The 22,319-nt window shown below is 40.6% G+C and overlaps 1 protein-coding gene and 1 long non-coding RNA gene across 3 annotated transcripts; one reads left to right on the top strand and one right to left on the bottom strand.

The window, feature by feature from the left end:
- Positions 1–7,078: 7,078 nt before the first annotated feature.
- On the bottom strand, positions 7,079–8,408 carry LOC120411514. Its single transcript, XR_005603854.1, has 2 exons — positions 8,325–8,408; positions 7,079–7,556 (listed from the first exon to the last, which is right to left on the bottom strand). It is a non-coding gene; the product is annotated as an uncharacterized LOC120411514 (long non-coding RNA).
- Positions 7,871–21,266, top strand: SLC25A46 (solute carrier family 25 member 46). Of its 2 annotated transcripts, none has more exons than XM_039567270.1 (8): positions 7,871–8,234; positions 10,059–10,101; positions 11,348–11,405; positions 11,916–11,993; positions 12,669–12,769; positions 15,420–15,476; positions 15,924–15,981; positions 19,019–21,266. In XM_039567270.1, exons 1-8 carry the CDS (start codon positions 7,982–7,984, stop codon positions 19,595–19,597), a joined length of 1,227 nt encoding a protein of 408 aa, XP_039423204.1. In that variant the 5' UTR covers positions 7,871–7,981; the 3' UTR covers positions 19,598–21,266. The 2 variants fall into 2 exon arrangements, with proteins under 2 accessions (XP_039423204.1, XP_019145187.2); XM_019289642.3 differs by lacking the exon at positions 7,871–8,234 and adding an exon at positions 8,379–9,196.
- Positions 21,267–22,319: the final 1,053 nt, after the last annotated feature.

Here is a 22,319-nt window from a genome sequence, read left to right as displayed (position 1 = left end):
TCATCCCATGCAAGGACACCTAACAATGAAAACCTGGAAACTGTATCAGAGCAAGGAAAGCTCAGCAATCCCAAAGCCCAGGAACAGCACTCAGGTGGGGTGGCACACTTCAGACACCTTTGTTTAGACAGACCACCCAGAGGAGACCAGCAGGTGTGACACAAGACCTACAGCAGGACCTGGTGTCTTTCTGAAAGGATGGGCCCAACAGGTACCCTGGGTCAGCCCATGTGTCAAGGTTTAACACTACATGCCTATGCTTAGCACTCCCTGTCCATGTTTAAGCACTTGCACAAAGTCTCACAGGCCCCCTTAAAGCAGTGACAGAAAACATGACCTTTTGAAAAATTAATGGCATCAGGGAGTGTGGCAGCAATCATCATTATTTTCATCTGCTTAGATGCTGGTATCAGGCCAGAAAGCCTATAAAACATGAGGGCTGGCTTCATTTTTGAAAGGAGTAGAAATCCCAAGAAACAGCAAATGACATCAGACATTTCAGATTGAAACTAGACAGATTCATTAGCTTGTCACAGGTGACATTCAGCCCACAGATCTCTGTCCTTTTCTCTGCCATCAGCCACAGTCTCCTGTCACATGATTTTCTTGCATTACTTGCTATTATCATAATTATTTACTACTCATGGAGAGTTGATGGCATACTCCAAGATGGACTGATGTGCAGGAGTGTGTGCACTCTTGTTTTTAATAGATGGGGAGACTGTTAAGCAGACTGCCTAACAGTTTTTCTATCTATACCTCAATGTCTAAACTGACATCAGTCCTTTAACTTCAAAAACCCCAGGCATTGCCTCATTGATGATACACACAGCTTCCTTTTCTTCTGTATTTCTCCTCAGCCTCAGCAAGGAAGACAGATTAGTCTCACTCCTGGTGTGATTTTAATGATGATGAGAGTTAGTACACCAGGGAAGAGTTAATATACCAGCAGGACACCTATAATGACAGAAGTAGAGCTTCCAAAACAAACTAAAATGAGCAGACCTTAAGCCCAGTTCCCACCAGCTCCCTGGACGGGTGCTCTGGGAGCTGATTGATACCTGAATTAGCTGTGCGTGTTTCAATTAAGCGCCAATGAAACAGGGTGAAGCTGAAGTAGCTGCCAAGAGAACAATTTGGGTCGGGATCAGTGGCCAGCGCAAAGGCCAGAAGCTGAGTCCCCCACCTGGCAAGTGCAGGATTAGCACCCAGGTGTGTGACCCTACAGAGAGTTTCATACCTGTGTCCCACGATGCTGCTGCTGCTCAGCCAATGCACAACCTAAGCCTGTGCTGGCAGCAACAGAAACCTAATGCTGTGCCAGTGTATTGATTCACGTGTGCATGTGTTTATTTTTTGTAGTGTTCTGTGGCAAATGAGTGGTTTAAGGTCACTTAAAGTATCACAGCAAAGGCATAGGCAAAAGCAGGTTTAATATAAAACTGACAGCATGATGTAGTTCATTTACAAGGTTTCCTCTGCTACTTACTACTACTGCTCTGGTTAAAGCAGACAGAGAAGGAGCGAATTAAAACCTAAAATCAGTCAATCTAAATCAAAAATCAACTCAAAACATATCTATGAGGAGGCTGGGGATAAGGATAGGAAAGGGGTAAGAATAAATAGGAATAAGGAAGACCCTCCCACTGAGTCACAAGGTTCAGAGCACACCCCTTTGCTAAACTGTGCCCCAGACTTGACCAACAGTTTAGGCCTAAACTACATCATAGGCTCCTAACAAGCTTCTGTTGTTCTCATGACCAGCCTTGGAAAATATTTCTCTGGCCTGAATGGTATAACATTCCTATTCTCACATTTTCAAAGAAAGTGCTGACCCAAACTGTGGCCAGGATGAAATACTGTTATGACTAAAGCCCACTCTCTCGCAACCCTATGAACAACAGTCCAAAATGGCACCTGTTGAGCTCTCCTGGGCCGCAGCATGCCTGTGACCAGCAATCTCCCTCTGTGGGGAACGCCTCTCAGAGCCAGCAAACCCTCAGGTTTGCTGTACCTGGAGGATCGCCAAAACACAACGTGTCCTGGGCCGATACCCTCACTTCTTGAGGCCCAATCCTTCAGGAGATGCAAAAGCATCTGAAGTGAGTATTTCACTGACCTCTGAGGGGAATTTTTCCACAGGTACCTTATCTTGCACTGACCGTTTCTGTCTGCACGCATACCCTTGCGCATATGCTATAGCAAATCTGGAAGTTAAGTTATAGTTATAATTTAGGCTAAGTGCTGTTGAGTGTTATTTCTCTGTTAGATTGTTAAGGTTAAGATATAAATTAAGGTATAAGTTAAGTTAAAGTACTGTTAAGTTTAAGTGTTTTTAAGCTTTAGGCTGCATTCCTTTTCATCCTTGTTTACAGTGCCTTTACATACAGACACACATACACCCAGTTAATTTCTGTTTTGATTGCCTGGATTTTGTTCAGTTTTGTTGTTGCTTGCTTTCCCTTTGTTGTGCCTTAGTTGCCCTTGTAAGTAGAGTGGATCTTGCCAACTAATCTCTTGTGCTTTGTAGTTTAATATTAAATCTGACTTTTGCTCGTATCCTTGCTGGTGATTTTTTGAGCCATCTCAAGCACACTCATTCAGGACAACCTATAGCTTCAACAGCACTTAACTGATAGGTTAAGTTAAACAATTTATCATAAGTTTCATATAGAATTTACTATAACTCATGGGCCTAACTTACATATCTGAAGTACTTAAGAATCTAGGAGAGCAGCATTCCTTGTACATTTGCTATACCATATTCACACCCTCATGCCCACAGACCTAAAGAGCCTGTAGAAGACGCTCACAGGGTACCTGTGACAAATTCCCCTCAAACTCAATGAAGGACAAACATTTGAAGCCTTTGGATCTTCTCAATGGGCAAAGGGTAGAGCCTGGAGCAGTGGGGGTGTCAGTCCAGGCACCATCATTGTCATTCAGTGATCCTCCAAGTTTAGCAAACTTGAGAGCTCTCTGGCTCTGAGAGGCCCCACTCAGAGGTAGGTGCTGGTCACAGCCTCTGCTGTCCAGGAGAGCTCAAGGGGTCTCACTTTAGACCACTGTTTATAGAGTCACAAAGGAGTGGGCTTCAGTCATAAATAATTTTTCATCCTGACTGCAATTTGGGTCAGTACATTCTTTGAAAGTTTGATAACAAAATTGTTATTCTGTTTGGGTTGTTCTTGAGGCAAGAAAAATAAGTTTCCAAGGCTGTTCATTAAAAAACAGGAGCTCATTAGACGGTACTAGCTCCTGGGAACAGACTCTATTTGATAAGCTCAGGAGGAGCTCAGCCCAGGTGCTGTTTGTGAAGATTGAGGCTTAATGAGCATTTCTCAGATCATAGTGAGGCCCCAGGAGGAGTGCAGGGGATGCACACCACATGTTCACATGTACCATTGCACATCACTGTTGTTGTGTAGATTAATTAAAACTGGTTACATCCAAATCTTGATCATAGACAACTTCTTTAAGTTCTTTAATGCACTTTTCTCATGAAAACCTGCCCAGGATAATACCACTTCATATCAGGTAGGTTTACTCCAGTAACAACTTACAACAAGAAGAACAGTTTCATTTCTTTAGTTCTGAATCCCATTTCTCATATATGTTTCTTACACTCAGCTGAGGAACAGATTCTGAACTTTGTTTATGCATGGCTTTATATTTCTTAATCATACATGCAGCATTTTACAGGATTTGGTATTCTGCAGTCAAAACCATTAGAAGAGCATTAATGCATTTTACATGGTATCATATATAGGCTTTCTTTTTTTCCTGATTTTGATGCAATTTGGTGTCACTCTTATGGTTTGGAGGTGTATCTAATATTCCAGGTGTTCTACACATTGTACACAGAAGGAGAGTGAAGTGGAGGTGTTACTGCATGAGCAGCAAAGCATGATCCAGCCACTCATCTTAGGTTCAGCTGTGGGGAGAAACAGCCCTGCGAAGACCCATTTAATTTTCAGACTTGTTTCTTTTCAACTCAGAAATTGAAATTCCCCCATGATGGCAATTTTCAGGTTCTTGTTCCTTGCCCAGATCACTCTTGATGGGCATGGGTGAACAAGCACCAGCCTGTGAAAACCATGTTTTTACTAGAAAATGGACATAACACGAACCAGCCATTAGATACAAAATCCAGGGCACGTAAGACAGAAGGACTTGAGCAAGTACACAGGGGAAAAAGTCCATGGGGAGGTTGTGAGAAAGGAACAACTAGCATTGGGGAGGATGTGAACAAAGAACAAGCAAAGGAAGAAAAAGGTAAGAAAATGCAAACTGGAGGACAGTTGTGACATACACGACGGACGACGTGACACACAAACAAGAACCAATCATAAAGCATAAAGTAGCGCATGAAAATAGGCCTTAACCAATAATAAATATGCATGATTGCATGTAGGGAAAGCAGAAACTGTGTATTAAGGACAGTAGTTCATCAATAAAATGGCTTCTGCCTGATTCACATTGACTCATGTAGAGTCCACTGTTTCTCTCCGCACCAGCCAGCCAAAGCACAGTCATGCTGGGTGCCAGTTGTCAGTGTGAGGGAGAGACCCAAGAGTCTGTGGCACCTTCCAGCTTCCTGTTTGGGTGATTCAGAGAGTTGCAGAGATGTACAGCAGGAAAATGTCACAGACTGCCAGCAGATGCTGAAAACTCCAGGCTCCCTTTTGCTGGCCCTTTCGGAGTGACTTTTGCCTGAGGGTTTATTTATGTGCCTAATAAAATGTGAGGCAAAGCAAAGTTTTTCTTCTGAGAGCTCTCAACAGAGGAGCAGCTGAAGGGAAAGAGCTACTTGGATATCCACCACTGGGATGTGACAAAGGATGCTAGGGATGTCAGGCCCAAGAGACACAGGAAAAAGCTGGTGAGTTTGCTGTTCCCCTTGGCTGTACATGAGTCTCCTCCTGGTGCTCCATCTAAGCAAATGTCAAATTAACATTCAAACCTGACCCCCACTTGGAGAAGAATAATTTATTGCCAGTTTAAAATAGAGTAGATACTGGAAAAAACACCTCTCCCTTACCCTCTCCTGCTACCAAATTCACGGATGGGCTCAGCTTTGGCCATGGGAGGTCTGGCTGGGAACCAACTGGAGTTGTCTGTGCCTGACAGAGGGGTAGCTCTTGAAGTCTTCCCATAGAAGCCACTCCTGCAGTCACACAAACCCAATATATAGACCCAATTCAATTGTCTGTCAAGCTGTGCTGCTGAAAGTCCCAGGCTGTCGTGGAGCACAGCTGCCGTATTCCATTATATGAATGAGAGGGCACCTACCCACTGTGCAGATCTCAAAGATGCAGTGTAAATCAGATCTGAATCAGCAGCTTTGCAGTCTATTCCTTTGCTAACGGGTTAACAAAGCAGTAAATATGAGCATTTGTTTTCGAAGGGAAATGTAGATTTTCATTTTAATACAGTTTCCTCACCCTGAACAATTCTCTTTCTCACACACATATTTAGTTAATGAACCTTGTTTTAGAAAAAGCAGCAGATCTGGCTACTCCAACAGTAATGTCATTTTCCAGTGTGGAAAAAGACTGCAATTTTCTTTGGAACAACACTCTTTCTCCCATTTTCTCTGAGGAACTGCAGTTTACAGGTTTCTCTTATTGACAACTTTCATTCTGTTTTCTCTCCTGAAGGCTGGTCATGCTTCCAATACCAAGCACAGAAACTGCATGCCTGGCTCTATATTAAGTCACATGGGAATTAAATTTAAGGGATCATTAGCACAGAAGCTGTCCTACTGTAATTGCTGCTCAATGCACTTAAGCTGTTGCAAATTTGTTCTCACTGCAAAAGTAAACCTCTGAATTGTTTTCTTTGTGTTTTGTTTCAAAGAAAAGAAAGCAGCCCAAACTTCTGCTGTATCACTTGAAAATAGGTTCTGTGCTATGGGAGCACAGTCAAACACCAGGGAATGATCTGGGGACACAGTGTAGAAGGCACGGTCCCCACACCTGAAACTATTTAATACTAATGTTTAGTTTCTTATCAGTACTGTTCAATATCTTTATCAATAACATGGACATTGTGGGATCGAGCGCACCCTCAGCAAATTTGCAGATGACACCAAGCTGATAGTGCTGTTGACACAGCTGAAGGACTGAGATTATGATAAGGCTGGTAAACACTGGAACAGGTTGCCCAGAGAGGCTGTAGCCCCATCCCTGGGAACATTAATGGCCAGGTTGTACAGGGCTCTAAACACCTCCTGGAAATTGAAGATGTCCCTGCTCATTGCACGGCAGCCGGTCTAGATATCTGACCTTCAAAGATTCCTTTCAACCCTGACTATTCTGGTTTTATGATTTCCACAACTTTAGGAAGACTAAAACTGTATAACAAACCAGAGTACAGCTATGTTGTAATTTTATGTGCTGAACTTGTGTTTTAGTTTATGGCCATTGCTCCTTGTCCTGTCACTGCGCGCCACTGAAAAGAGTCTGGCACCATCCTTTGGCACCTGCCAAATATGCATTAATGAGATCCCCTCTCACAAAGAAATGGATGACTCCTGCCATCCATGCTATACTTAGACTTGAGCACGCTAATGCTGGCTTAACCTAGTGCATAAATTGAGAACACTTGTGCATCAGACTAAGATGCAGTTGTGTGGGACCTTGTTGGTCCCAGAAGATGAGCTGCCTGAAAGGAGATTGTAGCAAGGGGGTGGGGGGTCAGCCTCTTCTCCCATGCAACAAACGACACGTTGAGAGGAAATGGTTTTAAATGTGCACGGAGAGGTTTAGATAGGACATCAGGAAAAATTTTTTTTCACAGAAAGAGTGATCAGACGTGGAAATAGGCTGCCCAGGGAGGTGGTAGAATCACCATCCCTAGAAGTGTTTAAGGAAAGACAGGACATGGCACTCAGTGCCATGGTCTGGTTGATAGGGTCATAGTTTAGACCTGACGATCTTGGAGGTCTTTTCAACCTAATGATTCTGTGATTCTGAGCTAAGGGATCATCAAACCCATGAGGTGTGACCTCCCAGTCTTAAGGGGAATGAAGATTCATAAATGCTCATGGTTGAAAGGAACAACAAAAATGAGAGGGTCTGCAAATAAACAAAGTTTTATTAGTAAATTATACATTTGGCATGGAAATCGATATTTTAGTCCCTGACCTACTATATAAGCACATGGCAATGGGTTTTAGATAAAGAGGTAGTGTGAAAGGGAAGACAGAAAGGAAGAGATGAATTAAAGAGGTGGAGAGAGAAAGAGAGAAAAAGAAGAGATCACCGCTCCTGGTGTCAGCATTGATCCAGCTGCACCGATCCAGCCAATGGGATACCCTGTTGGTGCCACCTGGGCTTGAGGGATACTTTCTATGTACTAGTTTCCCTGCCCTGAAGATGGGCTTCTCACTTTCTATGCAATCAGTTATCATGGGTAGTCTGCTCTTTCAGATTTTTTATGGAAATGCGTGGGAGGGCTTTGGGGATCTTGGGTGGTCTGTATTCCTCTCCACAGTCCGTTCCCCCTTCTTGGCCTCATCCCTGCGCTTGCCGTGTGCTGCTCATCTCCAGGGTCTGTAAGAAGAACGTTATTCCCCAGAAAGTGCTGTCTTATGTCCGCATGGCCCCCTTTCTCCAGCCACCTCTTGTTCTTTCTCACTGATTCTCCATGGGGAGAGCTCCGCCGGGAAAAGGCTGGGAGCAGTGCTGGTGCAGGGATTCTCCACAAGCCCAGGCGGGCGGGGACCCTCCTTGGCCCGCCGCGCCGCCAGGGGGCGCGCTCGCCCGCCCGCACCCCGCGCGGGACGCCCCGCCCCGGGCCGGGCAAGCGGAGCGCCGCCATTGGCCCAGCGCCCCGGCCCCGCCCCCTCGGCGGTCACGCGCGCGGCCTCAGCGCGGCCGGAAGTGCCAGGGCGGGCGCCGGGTCCCGGGTCCGCTGCCGCCAGTGCGGTCCCTCCCGCTTTCCTCGGCCCCGCCAGCTTCCCTCATCCACCCCCACCATGTACCCGCGGCGCCCCGAAGGCTTCGACGGCCTCGGCTACCGCGGGGTCGGCCGCGACGAACTGGGCCCCGGCTCCAGGCCCTTCAGCAGCGGCTCGGAGCTGGGCCCCTGGGTGACCAGCCCGCCCGACATCCCCGGCAGCCGCAACCTGCACTGGGGCGAGAAGACGCCGCCGTATGGGGCCGGGACCCCTCTGGGCGGCGCCGGGCCCAACGAGGAGGCCAGCCTCGGGGCGGGCGGCCCCGGCGCCGGTAAGGGAGGGCCCGGCCTGGGCTGGCCCGGGGGCGGCCGCCGCCTCTCGCCGCTCCCCGGTCCCGTGCCTACCCCCGGCTCCCACCTACCGGGAGCGATGACCTGCCGGGGCGGGCGAGGGCGGGCTGGCGGTGGCCCTGGGCTGTGTCGCGGCCGGGCCGAGCGCCGCCCAGGCCGTCATTTTTACTGGCGGTGCTGAAGCGCCGGGGAAGAAAAGTCTTTTAGAAGGCGAACTGCTCCGTCACTGCCTGTTGCGCTCCTGCACTGCGTAGCTTCATGCAAATGTGATTTGAGAGTGCCAGAACGCGCCCCGCAGCTTCTCGTTAAGCAGTGTGCGGTCAGCTAGCTCTTCACTGCCCATGTAAACAATATCCTGCAGAAACACTCCGCCCTCTTTTAAGGCAGGAACTGCCTTTGCGTCTTATACTGCTTCGTTGTTTAGTCGGTGTTGGTGTTCCAGACTGCGTGGCTTCTCTCGGATTTAAAACATGAGCTGCTGACGTAGGCCTCCCCCTCCCCCCTGCACGCATGATATCGAGGGAACTGTGGGACTGGTAGGATTTAAGGAAGCAACTGAGTTCCAGTCCTTTTCAGTAATTGTTGGGAAACTGAGTAAAAGCCCGCATAAGTAAAGTGTCATTTTAGGTCTTCATGAAGTTGAGGTGAATTGAGAAAAACTTGCTGTATCTAGGGTACTGTATGTCATCTGCTTTAATTAAAAGGAGCAGCTTATATACACTTGAGTATGAAAAGATTTATGAAATACTAATTTATGTGAAATCGAATTATATTACTAGGCAAGTCTTTCTTTTCTGACCTGTAGTGCAGTGTTTTTATTTAGGTCTTACAAAGAGTACTGCCTTTAGCTGGACTCCATCCATGCATGCACTGGTTGAAGCACTGTTTAAGTATCCTTGCCTACTTGGACACTACATTTTTACCCCCTATCTACATATGGAAGGTGTGTTCATTCTGCACTTTGGATGACTGATAAGGAGTTGCTGTAATCACTGAATCCAGCAGCTGCAAATGGTATCTTACCATTTTTTGGAGGGCTCCCACATCTGTGTGGAGCCCGCTGAAGTTACTGACTTTATCCATGTCTTCAGACTGCTTGAACTCTGAAGATTTTAGGGCTGAGCATTAACTTTAAAGTGCCTTTACTGTTCTGATAATCGTCTTAAAATTCCGTTTGATAATCCCCAATGTGCAAATGTCTGTCTGGCGGCAGACAACAGTGAGTTGAATTCATTACTTTTGTAGTTCTCTAGTAACTAGATTTTTGCAAAGGACTGGAGATAAACAACCGGCTTGAAAATTTGCTTTTTGTTGATGTTTCTTACTTCATCCATGGCTTTTTGTGTAACTTCTCCCAAATTTTTGCTTTTTACTGTTTTAGCATTATTTTCACCTCTTCACCTCAATTATCTCAATTATAATGTTTCAGAATTACTGTAAAGTCATGCATGCTAAATCTTTAAGTAGCTGGTCTGAATTGGGTTTTTTTGGTATTAAAATATTCTCTGTTTTACCATTTGCTTTCTCCCTTTTTTTTTCCCTGTAAGAAAAGCATAATTTTACATATAACAGTATGTACAAACTCCAGTGCAGTCTAAAGTGCAAATATTCCTGGGGGAATAATTTTTTTTATATCCTGTGTTGCTGAGCTGCCATAAATGTTGTGGTTTAATACTTGTAATTTTCTGATGCAAGTACAGGATAAAATTAGTTTTTCAGATCATGTGCATGGCATTTTCTCCTATTTTGTGATTATCACTGCTGTATAATCTGGGTTTTTGTTCATTTTTTTTCTTGTTTTTCAGAGCAGTTGAACAGATTTGCTGGTTTTGGTATTGGCCTTGCAAGGTAAGAGTTGTGTTCAGTGACAGAGGGGTAGTAAAACTCTTATTTGTCTCATAAACCCTACATACACTTTTATATTGTGTTTTTACTTCAATAGCCATGAACAGTTGACATGTGTTGAGAAACGTACTACCCAAAACCCATTTAGGTTTCTGTTCTCTTTAACTGTTGCTCAAAAAATACATAGGCAAATGTAAGACAGTTTTTCATATGGAATGCCCAGGATGTGTGTACCCTGTCCAAGTAATCTGAAAGTAACACCAGAAAACTTATTTGACACTTGCAACTTTTTAATATTTTTAGGCAATGCAAATGTTTCCTGAGAAGGTTAAAATGTGTTCAAGTATATTACCAAAGTATCATGGGACCACAATGTTCATCTAACTAAGTGGTCTGATGGCCATTTTATTCTTTACTATGGTGACCCTGATTATTGATAGTATTTTTGAGAAAGTGGTGAACTTTAAGATGCTGATGTCCAGGGAAAGTTTTACCTCTTTTGGTAGTAGCAAACTACTAATTAGCTCAATAGTTAAAAAACTGTGCCAATTGTACTTGTCTGTCGGAAGTTCAGAAACCTACCACAGGTGATCCTGTAGCTGTGACTTGGGGTGTTTAGAAAAACCCTGGATGTTCTGCTTTTCTAATCCATGTCCCAGATTTGAACAACATACGGGTAAGTACTCTGATCACTCAGGCATTTTGAGATTAAATGAATATTTTCTCTGAATGGCTGCAACCACAAATTCCGCTTTAGAAGCGAGAACTTCTCTGTGAAGTTTTGATTGAAGTATGAGTTTCGGCAGTGGTAGGAGAGTTGGTTTGGATCAGTAGTGTTTTCACTGAAAAAGTAATCCTCCTCGGCCCTGCTAAGGAGAGTTTTGAATAATAATACAGTATGCAGAATTAGCGTAAAATTACTCCTCTCATAATTGTGGTTCTGGTTTGTTTTATACCCTGATACTTTGAGGAGGGTGAGATTAAGAAATTTTGTATGTTCTTTTGCTTATAAAAATATGTGCATACTACATATATATGGGTTTTCTTCATAGTAAATGTATATGTCAGACTTTATGTAACTTGCTCCTTGGGAGGCTGTTTGGTAGCCATCAAAAAATGCCGTATTAGTTCACTAGAAAATATGTTGCTTTTCCAAATACTGATCTGCTGTTGTTAGAGACAATTAACAAGCCTTTTCTAAGGAATTTTTAGTGGCTTCCCATGCATTAAATACAATTTTCTTTTAAAGCCTATTTACAGAAAATGTGTTGGCACATCCTTGCATTGTTCTACGTCGTCAGTGTCAGGTATGTCTTTTATGTTACCTTTTCCAGTCAGAGCTCCTGTGTATAGTCATATCTCTGTATTTTCATACTCTGTATGAAAGTATGTAGTACAGGAAGCTTCGCAATTTTTAGGGGGACTCTGCTACATTAACAAGTTTTTACTTGTAGAATACATGTTTCCTGTTCTGCAGTTTAGCTTATTTTGAAAAATCTTATTCATTTTTGTTTGGGCAGTGGAAAGCAAATTACAGCAAGTGTTTCGGAGTCTGCAGAGCTACTTTCAGATCCCCATTTACAAGCAGGATGCTTTGTTTCATAGTTTCTGATTTATGTATAGTTTATTGTTTAAACTTTCAGCATACGAATACTTAAAAGTACTGCCAGTTTCTGTAAATTTCAGTGAGAACTTCCTCATATTTTTAGCTGATTTTTACAGAGGTAAAATTCTTACATTGGGAATGCCTTTATCCTTCAGAGTTGTAGCATCTGCAAGTGTGTTTCTAAGACTGACGTTATTTATATTTTTAACAGGTTAACTATCACGCACGGAATTACCATGTCACACCATTTACTATTGTCAATATCATGTACTGCATCAATAAGACACAGGTTAGTATTTGGTGTAAGGCTATCTGAGCACTGAGAGTTCCTACAGCATGTATGTCTCTAAGTGTTTACGTAGGTGGTGTTGAAAAACATGGCCGTTATGAGGGTTTGTTATTTTTATGTTTCAAGAAGATGAGGTAAACCATTATTTTTTTCAGAAGTGCAGTACTTAGGGTGGAAAGATTTGCAGATGTTAGAAAACAAAAGGTCCCTGAAACTAATTTTTTTCATTAAGGTTCTAAAAGGTCATTAATCTTTATGTGGATAAAATTATTATTGAAGTGATGACTCCTTCCAGTGATAGTACTGAATTCATTTCCAGTTCTGCCTGGGAATGGCAATCTTAAATTCGGATCAGAAGGCAGTAAGAAGTTCTTAATTATGAATTTCTTTTGGATATACTTTTAACATCTTGTGCTCATTCTGTCCATAGGAAATGGCGTTAAATTTATAACACAAAATATTAGCAGTGGAGAGATGCCTCCAAAATTAATGACAAGTCTTTGAAATTATTGAAAAACAAAACTTTCTTATAGATAAAGAGTGAGTTGTTACCTGAATTTAGTTATAAAGTTAAATGGTAGAATTGTAGCCTTGTGTGGTCTGAATTTACTGAAATGTTGTCATTAATAAGATGAAAATATTTTTGAGTTTTATATTGCATATTTCAACACACAGGGTCCAAGGGCTCTCTGGAAAGGAATGGGCAGCACTTTCATTGTTCAGGGCATAACCCTGGGAACAGAAGGCATCATCAGTGAATATACACCTTTGCCAAGGTATTGCGTGTTTTTTTTTTACTGTTTCAAACAAATTAGTAGGTTGTTGACTTATTTTCAAAGTGTTAGAAATGTAGACTGTTTGAAAAATACTGCTTCATGAGAACAGCCAGACATTAAATAGGTGTTTCCAAACACAGTGTGGTTGTTTTGGAAAAGATAACCTCATAATCCATAAATAGTGAGAGACTCTTTCTGGGAGCTTTGTATGTTTGTGTCAGCGCACTGATCTGAGTATAGAAATACTGTAGGAAATTGGTTGTTGGTAGTCAACTCTGTAATAAACAATAAAAAAAAAAATTCTTCTTTTATTTGGGTTTTTATTGTGTGGTAATAGCAAATAACATACCTAAGGTAAAAATTCCTGGTCTTATTAATCTAAATACAGGAAACTTGCACAGCTAAGGAGCCAGCACTGACATTTTGCTGAATATTTGCACTATCTGTGGTAAATGAAAGGACAGAACGGCCTGCGTTAGTAAATGAGAAGACATGGTAAATGAGAGTCTATGTGACTGGCAGTTTTGTCTTTTGCCTTCCTTGACCAACAGCTCTATGTACCTTATTCAGTATTGTCATAAAAAAGATGTTACGACTAAAAACGACTGACTTCATTTAAAGATATATTCATTGTTCTACATCACTTTGTCCACCTTCTGCTACAGAAGTTTAGTAATATTTTCACTAAAAATATTCAAGGACATGGAAACTACCCTGGGTTTAAAAAGAAGAAACATGGTTAGGCTGAATCAAATGCTGTTATGATGCATGCATCCGTACTAATGAAAGTAGGTATTTGCAAGTTCAAAAGCATTAGCAAAAGCATTTCGTACTTAAATTGTATGGAGTGTGTATTTAAGGTTTTTGGTCAGTTCTGTTTCAACGGTAATTGAAATTTCCAGACTGTTCTTTCCTCCAAGTGTGTAGATACAGCTCTAGGGTATGCTTAAGTTCATGAGATGTGATATGGTGTTTATATCTTCATAATTCTGAATTCTCACAAATGTCAGCAATGATTTTCTACTTGTGGGCCAGTTCAGCAGTTCAAAAAGTAAGCTGGTGCTGCCGCCAAAGGAAACAAACCTTTCTGCTGGAACCAGCTCATTCCTTCCTCTGTGCTCCTTCCATCCTTGTGCCAACACAATGTGTGAACAGTCAGGAAATTAACTGAGTTGGGAAAGTAATCTGGCTAAAGTGGTTGTCTCATACATGCACCACCCCGCAGCAGTTTTCTACTGAATGCTCTCTCTTCATTTTTAATGGTGGCTTGCATGTTTGGGCAGTCATGTGGAGGAGAAGGTTATTGCATGTAGCAGCAGTGCCAGCAAATCTGATTTAAAAGGTTATTTAACTACATTATCAGGCTCCAAAGAACACAGAGAAGTGAAATGTCAATTCTAATTCTATATTATAGTATCATGAGAGAATACCCCTATTTTAGGAGACGAGCCCAGAAATGGGTTTGAACATTCTTCACTAGGCAAGCTGCTTCTGTAATTGTTCTTCCACTGCAGGGACAGTTACACCTGGATTGACAGGTTAGGCTTTCACACATTAGTTTGGCTGGTTTCATTTTCCACAGCATTTAAGTATTATGGGTAAGTGGATGTGATCTAAGAGTCTGAAATACATAATGGTAAAAGTGGTCTTCTGATCCTGTTTAGTGATTGACCTATGTGTTTAAAACGTGATCGCTAGTAGTAACACACAATTTTTCAGAAAGAGTAAAATCTTACCTTTCTTGGATTAGAGTTGTTTTAACTACAAGCAGTGTCTGATTCCTGGACAAAATCGAAGCTGAACACCTTATAGCTTGCAATTAAAAATGCAAAGTTTAGTGTGCCCAGCGCTTCAGACAAATGTCTATACCTCATAGCTAGAGTATTATGCATTGTAAGTACATGTGGTCTTTGAATGGTATCTTGAGCTAGGTGGGTTTATTTTTTTCTATCAGGTAGAATGTAAACATTTGCTGTTCATATTTTGAAATGTGTAACTAGAAGTACTACTTTAAGGGAATATTTTTGACGTCACCTTTGTGTTAAACACACCAGTTTTCTTCTGTTTTATCAGAATGTGCTGAGGACTGGTCATAAGACAAAAAACTTCAGTTATGTCTGTACAGAATTACTATGCAACTTCTAGTCTGACCTCTTGTACTTGATTGGTTCTTGTCTAACTGCCAGAATCTGATTTAGATTTTCTGGAAGGGAGCAACAACAGGGTAAACATAACCTAAAGAACAGAAAAGGCGCAACAAAACCAAAATGAAATAAAAATTATTTCTTCGTAAAGGAAAACTATTAAGCTTTGAAAGTACTCCAGTGTTCCCTGAAAATTGCTTTAAGTGCTAGTACATAAGGTTGCTAAATAGATGGAAAACACTAAAGTCAGTTGCTGTGAGAGTTGCAGACATCTTACTAATAAATAACTGAAACTTTTTTGATAGAATGTCTGACAGGCCTGAAAAACTACTAGAAGTTAAGCATGCTTTACTAAATGTTTTGCTCTGTCTGTCCAATGTGGGAAATGCTTCAACATAGATAGTGGAACACCAATATAAGAGCTGAATGTTGACACCCATGGAAGAATTGCTTGAGAATTACATGTGGGTGATTATTCATATTGTGGTAAATACTTCTCTTTTTAGGGAGCTTTCACATAAATGGAACCTCAAGCAGATAGGTGGACACCTTTTACTCAAAGCGTAAGTATGACATGTGTTATTTACCTTATGTCTTATTATCTAAACACCGTAAACTACCAAATGTACATAAGTTTAGTCTGCTGCTATGTTTACTTGACAAGGTGCTAACAGTACTTTTCAAATGTTGATTTTTTGAACAATCTTGATTGCATAACCCACTTTCAAAGATTTTCTCCTACTAGATCCCTGTGTCTATGGAACTACTGATTTAAAAGATTAGATTCTTTTAGACCTCAAGCAGTCTGGTCACATGGAAGTAGAATTTAACTACACTTTTGACTGAAGCTTATCTCAACTTGTTGATGTACATTTTAGTAATTGAGTTATGCTTTGTTAATTTTCTCTCAGGAATAATGTGCTAGATAACTTCATCAACTTTCAGGTGCCTGTTTGCCTAAAATTACAGTATTGTCATTACATTAATTCTTATATTGTTAATTTCTACAGGTTAACACATGTAATAGCAATGCCTTTTTATTCTGCGAGCCTGATTGAAACTGTACAGGTAACTTACATATATTTGGAACATTTAGAAAGATACTGTTACTCTTTATAGATTAGATTATATGGAGAAATGAATCTTTGATTTTGTATTCAGGTTTATGTTGCAGTAGTTGCATTTGTTTTGCTTGACTTACGACTTAGCTGAAATGGGTGTTTACTATGAAGGGTATATTAGTGTAGTGTCTTAACTCTAAATCTTCAGTTAGAAAGAACACGTAATGTAGATAGTTGGAATATATTGAATATCAACTAGGGACATGCTATATCTTTGTGCTCCAGCAGATAAAACATAAGGAAGTTTTTCGCATGTAAGATTTTTAAACTTTGCCTTCCTAGGCAAGTTGTTACAGTGACACCCACCCCCTGTAACAACTGTAAAGTTTTTTCCAGTAGTTCAGTGGGGTTTTCATTCAATCAACTTTTTACTTTTAATCTTTATCTAGTTCTTCTGTAGCCATGAAAATTAAAATCTGGACCTGTCACTTGGAATACATCTTGTTCTGCAACTGTGCAGTGTACCCCATAGCACTGTGTTGCAGACTGCCTGTCAGTGTGGTGTTGCATCTCTTTCTGAAGAAAGGCAAGGGTTAGCTGTGCACAAATGGTCCAGGATAATTCTTCCAGCCATGTCTGTATAATGACTTGCTCTTAGATGACATGACAGAATTTCTGTGCAGCTAATGGCACTCTTTCTGTAGAGTTCTTGTGTGGAGGGTGCAGGATAGTCACTCTCATGTTTCTCAGTCATCCAAGTAATAATTTTCATTCATAGCATGGGCAACTTGTAAGTATTGTCAAGACCGATTTGCTGGTGTGTATCTCCAAAATGGTGCTTTTTCTGGGGAGAAGGCTGACTTCTGCAGTTTCTTAGTTTCAGCATGTACTTTACACGCATGGACTCCTTTAAGGGGCAGGATTCTGCTCTGTGCACAGGATCCAAGCTTAAATGAGCCAGAAGGTACTAGGAGAGCTGTTCTGTCTGAACTGGCTGCATCATGGATTAACAGGATAGGTGAGATTAAGCATCTGTGCAGAGAGGGGTATAGACAGACTCCCAAAAACAAACTCATTTCCTCTAAAGATATTCCCTATTTTAGAAACCCTCTTTCCTCAGGGGATCTCTTGAGTTGTGGAATATTTGGGAGACTTAGCTGGTGTCATAATGGGAAGCTGGCTGGAACTCAAGTTCTTAATTACTGGGGAATGGCTCTACCCTGAGCATGCCATAATTCTGGAACTAGAAACAATAGTGGAACACTGTTAATGTTTCTGGAGTTCATAGCAGGCCACAGAATGGAATGTTATATCCAGGTATCTTACTGCTTGTATTTTTGTCTGAAAGGATGTTGCATTACCTGCGCTGTTGGACATGGGTAAATTTTTTACCAATAGAAGATAAAAGAGAGCATAATTTAGAGTCTGCCTTCTGTTTGCAAAATAAGTATAAAGTTTCTTTGCTAGAAAGCAGCTTAATAGGATAACAATAAAAAGCCAAAAAAGCATCTCTCCCAGCCTTTTAGGTAGGTGATCTTCTCTGTAATGATTGGTTATGAAAATTCCACTGAGATCTGAGGATTTTAAGATTAGTAGCTTTGGCTGTGTGCAAGTATTTTAGTGAATGAGTATGTATGTGTGTATATATATATATATATATATATATGCTGTATGAAATATGTTATTGAGTTCTTGGAAAGTTCATCAGCTTATTAGAAATACAGCAGAGGTAATGATAGCATTTGTGAAGATCTTTATACTGTATTAATCAATGCAGGGGAGCAACTTGGCTTGCCAGGTTTGCATTACATTCCTGTGCTGCAAGGCAACAATGACCAGTAAAAAATCAGAGAAGTTAAAGATCGTTGGATTTGCTACTAGCAGGTTTATATAGACTTTGTGTTAATTCTGATAAACCATGCTGTTCAACAGTATCTGTTTGACACCCAAGTAAATACATTTCATCAAAATAGCTGTAAATGGTGGAAGTTTGTAGCTGTCACATTAGTTCTTTTGTCATTAGCATCTAAAACCTCATGGTGGCGTGTTTGGCCAAAGCAAGAACGGTTTTGAAGTGCAGTGACTGTAGTGATGTGGGACAGGAGAGGAGTCAGCAGTGGTTGTGCTGCTTAACTTGTACTTAAAGTCTGCAACAGCGTTATGTTCTCAGGTGTTTGAACTAGTTTCTCTCCTGCACAGAAAAGACCATGAAGGCTGTATAGGCTGTTTAGTATTTCCCCAAAATACTGAGGAATATTCTGGTGGTTTATTCTGGCATGAGGTCAGGACACAGACCACATGGACTCAGAGACTCGGGCATTCAGGAGAACATCCAAATCTTGAATTTGGGATGTAAACCACATGATAAAACACTGGAGTTTGTATAAGCATTAGTAGGAGAAATAATGTTTTTGCTTAATCCTACACTCAAAGGTGAAGTATAATAGAGTAGATAATTATTACAAGATTTTTGTTTGCGCTGCATGAACAAAATAATTATCTCTTCACTAACAAACAGCATGGGTAAAGAATACTACTTTAAATGCATGAGAACATTCAAAATGGAACCTAGTAAATGCATGTTAAAAATGACCATTCTACACTAGTTGTATAAGTCTTTACTACGTACATTCAAGTTCAAAGGTTATAGTCACAGTCTTTAAAGTAAAGGCATTTTGAATTAAATAAGTACTTCCTGGCAGTTTGCTCCAGATGTAGACATTTTAAGTTCATGACTGTTTCGCATTCTGATACTTTCAGCAGTAGGCTGAGAGTTGAATTTCTTCGGTAGAACACAGATAACTGCAATATACATTAAAAAACCCTCACCTCTTTAAGATGGGTTCTTTAAAAGAAAGCTTAGTTGAATGCTATGAAGAGTGTTATAACAAGGGCCTTTTATTTGTACAGCTGTGTGGACACAATAGCATGCAAGTGTTTAACTTTAAAAAAAAAAAGTTCAACAGTGATAAAGTGTCAGAGTAGATGTCAGGATGGTTTTGAAGTGCTCAGCATGAATCGTAACTCCTTCTTTGTGCTTGTAGAGTGAAATAATTCGAGACAATCCTGGCATCCTGGACTGCGTGAAAGAGGGAATTGGCAGAGTTTTAGGCTTGGGAGTACCCCATAGCAAGCGTCTCCTTCCTCTGATGGTCTTGACTTTCCCCACTGCTCTACATGGAGTCCTTCACTATGTCATCAGTTCCATCGTCCAGAAGCTTGTCTTGTTTGTTTTGAAAAGGGATAATTCCCACAACCTTCCAACTGAGAGCTCCTCTTCTGTGCAGAGCATGCTGGATGCGTATTTTCCAGAACTTACTGCTAGCTTTGCTGCTAGCCTTTGTGCTGATGTCATGCTTTACCCACTGGAAACAGTTTTGCACCGCCTTCATATTCAAGGGACACGCACAATAATTGACAATACAGACCTTGGCTATGAAGTGCTTCCAATCAATACTCAGTATGAGGGAATGAAAGACTGCATAAATACTATAAAACGGGAAGAAGGAATGCAAGGTTTCTATAAAGGATTTGGAGCTGTTATAGTACAGTATACCTTGCATATGGCAGTTTTACAGCTTACCAAAATTATTTACTCAACACTGCTTCAAAATGTTTCTTAATCTGTCCAGGTCTGGATCTAGCACATTGGACATGATTCACTTGCTAACCCAGTTATTGTTTAAATGGCTTAGAAAAAGAACTTCGAGGAATCCACTCTGTGGATTCTCCTTACACTGTAGAACAACTTGTTTTAAAAATGGGGATATAGTTGCCGAAGTGTAATTAAAAAAGGACTGTTTAAAAATTACAGACACAAATTGAATATGTCATATGCAGTCATGTAAAGGGGATCAGATTTCAAATGTGATTGCATTGAGGATTTCCTTTTCCTCTTACCAGTTCACTGACATAAGGAATGGATATGAATTGTTAGTATCTGCTTTATGAGCATCACATCTGATGTTTAATATGGACTGCTAGCCAGTTGAAAGGAATTTCTTTTCTTAAGTTGTAAGAACTTGCAAGTAGGGGACTGATGGCTTTACTGGTCTTTTGAAAATGTTTCCAACTTCACTGTTAATGGAACTGTGAGTAAAATAGAAACTGTAAAAGTGACTTAAGTAGACTTAAATGTTATTATTTACAGGTACATAGAAGACTTATTTTGCTGCAGTGTGGCAGAAGACAAAGGGGAAACTCTTACTTTGTATAAAAACAATGAAAAATGGGTTTGAGGAAAAGTTGCACAGAATGCAAATTTGGCTGTCTTGCAGTTTGTTTGCAAGGCTTACAATAACTAAGTGTGAATAAAGCAAAATAGAAACTGATGTGTGCATGTGTAAGTGCCATTTTTAGTTGACTTTCCATGGATAACTTCAGGGTTTAGTTTTACTCTACTGCTCCATATGAGAGTATAATAATCATACAAATCTGTGTAGTAGTAGTAGTATTGGTGTTCAAAGTGTACAGAAAGCCTATGAAAACAATTGGCTTTTCCTAGAGTTTCTCTTTTGTTAGATTGGAGTGGTATGTATAAAATTGTCTCCTTAACTAGCACTGATGTCTGTCATTTAAAGTCTCTGCTAGTTTAAATATTTTGTGGAACAGAGCTAACAGTTTATGTGCAAGGGAACCACTGAAGTACATAATTTTTGCCCTCTCCCCCTTCAGACTCAGCCTGAGAATGATTTTTAATTATTCTAGGTGATGTAGTCCTTCTTGGTTTCATCAATAAATATGGGGTGGGGCGGGGAGGGCAGGGAGAGATGAAACAAGCATGTGGAAAGTCACTTCTAAATTATGAGAGGCTGCTGCTTTTTTTCACATTCATGTGGCAAGTCTGTTTTTGTGAATGCTGTAAATTGATCTGCATTTTAATCATTAATGATTGTGTAGTTATCACTTATGGAAAGCAGTCATGCTTTCCATAAAATAATGGAAAGATGTTGCTCTTTGTAAGTTCTGACTTCAGATCAGGTCTACTTTATTATTAATCTAACTTTCATGTATTTTAAATGCCTAAGTGTTGAAATGGAAAGTCTAGTGAACTTGGGAACTGGTTTATTTTGAAATATTGTTGATTGCAAATTTAGTGTATAGTGTATGAAATAAAATGAGAATTCACTGTAAGTATTATAAAGTAATTCACCAAAGAGGCATGTAAAGGAGTCCTGTTTTGTGTGTTATGTTTTACTGTATAGACTCCAGAGTGGCATTTTCAAGTTTGTCAACTTTCTTAAATGCAAGAACATGTTGAATTAAACTACACGCAAGAGCTTAGGTAAAATACTCAGTTTATGGGTTGGTTTCTTTTAATGAATATCAAGATGGCCATGCCACAGAATCATCCAGACTGGAAAGGACCTCAGCAGGTCATCCAGTCCAAATTCCTGCTCTAAGGAAGGATGACATTGACTTGTACATCTTTTGTCCAATCAAGTTCTTAATGCATGCAACTGGCCTTTTCAAAGGTGTTAAATTCAACTGTAGCCAACAGTTTATGACAATTGCCTTGAAGCAATAACTAAGTGCATCTTGCAGTCCAACACTTGCAGATGTATCTGTGAAATTGGGCAATCCTATTTTTCTAGGAATAAAATATTAGGGCATTTTGCCATGTGACATGGAGGACTTGCCTTTTATATATTCTTCAAGAGGGAAGATGAGTTCTCAAGAGTTGCACTAGAGACTGCTATAATGTTGCACTGTGGCAAAGACTTGCTTTCATTGCTGGCAGTTTTACAGTTGTAGTCTAGGTTCTCAGGTCTGTAACTTTGGGCAGGGTGAGAAAGAATGCTGTCAATGTAGAGCAGCTGTTCTGTTGTGGAAAAAAGCTTTTGCTTTGGGCTATTCTTTTTTGGTCCTCTTCCCAGCAGTTAGAATGAACATGTTTAGATTTTTCATGAAAGGTTTTTTTATCTCCCAAAACACATAATACACTTTGTGCAGAGTTGCTGGGGTATTGCCCATGCAAAAATGTAAATGAGTATGAGCTGAAAAAAGTAATTTTAACCTTTTTAATTATAAGTGTTTCTGATTATCATTTGGACCTTAAATCAATTTTTAGCTCACAGAAATGATTAGTAGGTGGCTTCAGCAAGAGGTACCACTGAAAACTACAAAATACTGAATTGGCTGTAGAAAGTAGGTTGTGGTGGAATATGAAGAATTCTTGTGCACTCTTGTGCCTGATACAAACAATTTTTTGTACCTTGTTTTTCTTACTACTTTTTTTTTTTCCTCTCTTTAAAGAAGAGAGCTGATTTTAGGAAGGTAAATGTTCCTGAAGAAAGACAAACTAATCGAGTGAAGAATTACTTGGCTTCTTATCCATGTCTCTTA

This window comes from Corvus cornix, chromosome Z (genome assembly GCF_000738735.6).
Source record: "Corvus cornix cornix isolate S_Up_H32 chromosome Z, ASM73873v5, whole genome shotgun sequence".
Lineage (NCBI taxonomy): Eukaryota > Metazoa > Chordata > Aves > Passeriformes > Corvidae > Corvus > Corvus cornix.
This window is presented reverse-complemented; position numbering and strand designations above follow the sequence as displayed.

Coding starts and splice junctions, on each gene's coding strand:
- SLC25A46 (XM_039567270.1), top strand. CDS start 7,982: ATGTACCCGCGGCGCCCCGAAGGCTTCGACGGCCTCGGCTACCGCGGG. Junction 8,235..10,058: donor GGCGGGCGGCCCCGGCGCCG/GTAAGGGAGGGC, acceptor CTTGTTTTTCAG/AGCAGTTGAACAGATTTGCT. Junction 11,994..12,668: donor ACTGCATCAATAAGACACAG/GTTAGTATTTGG, acceptor TTCAACACACAG/GGTCCAAGGGCTCTCTGGAA.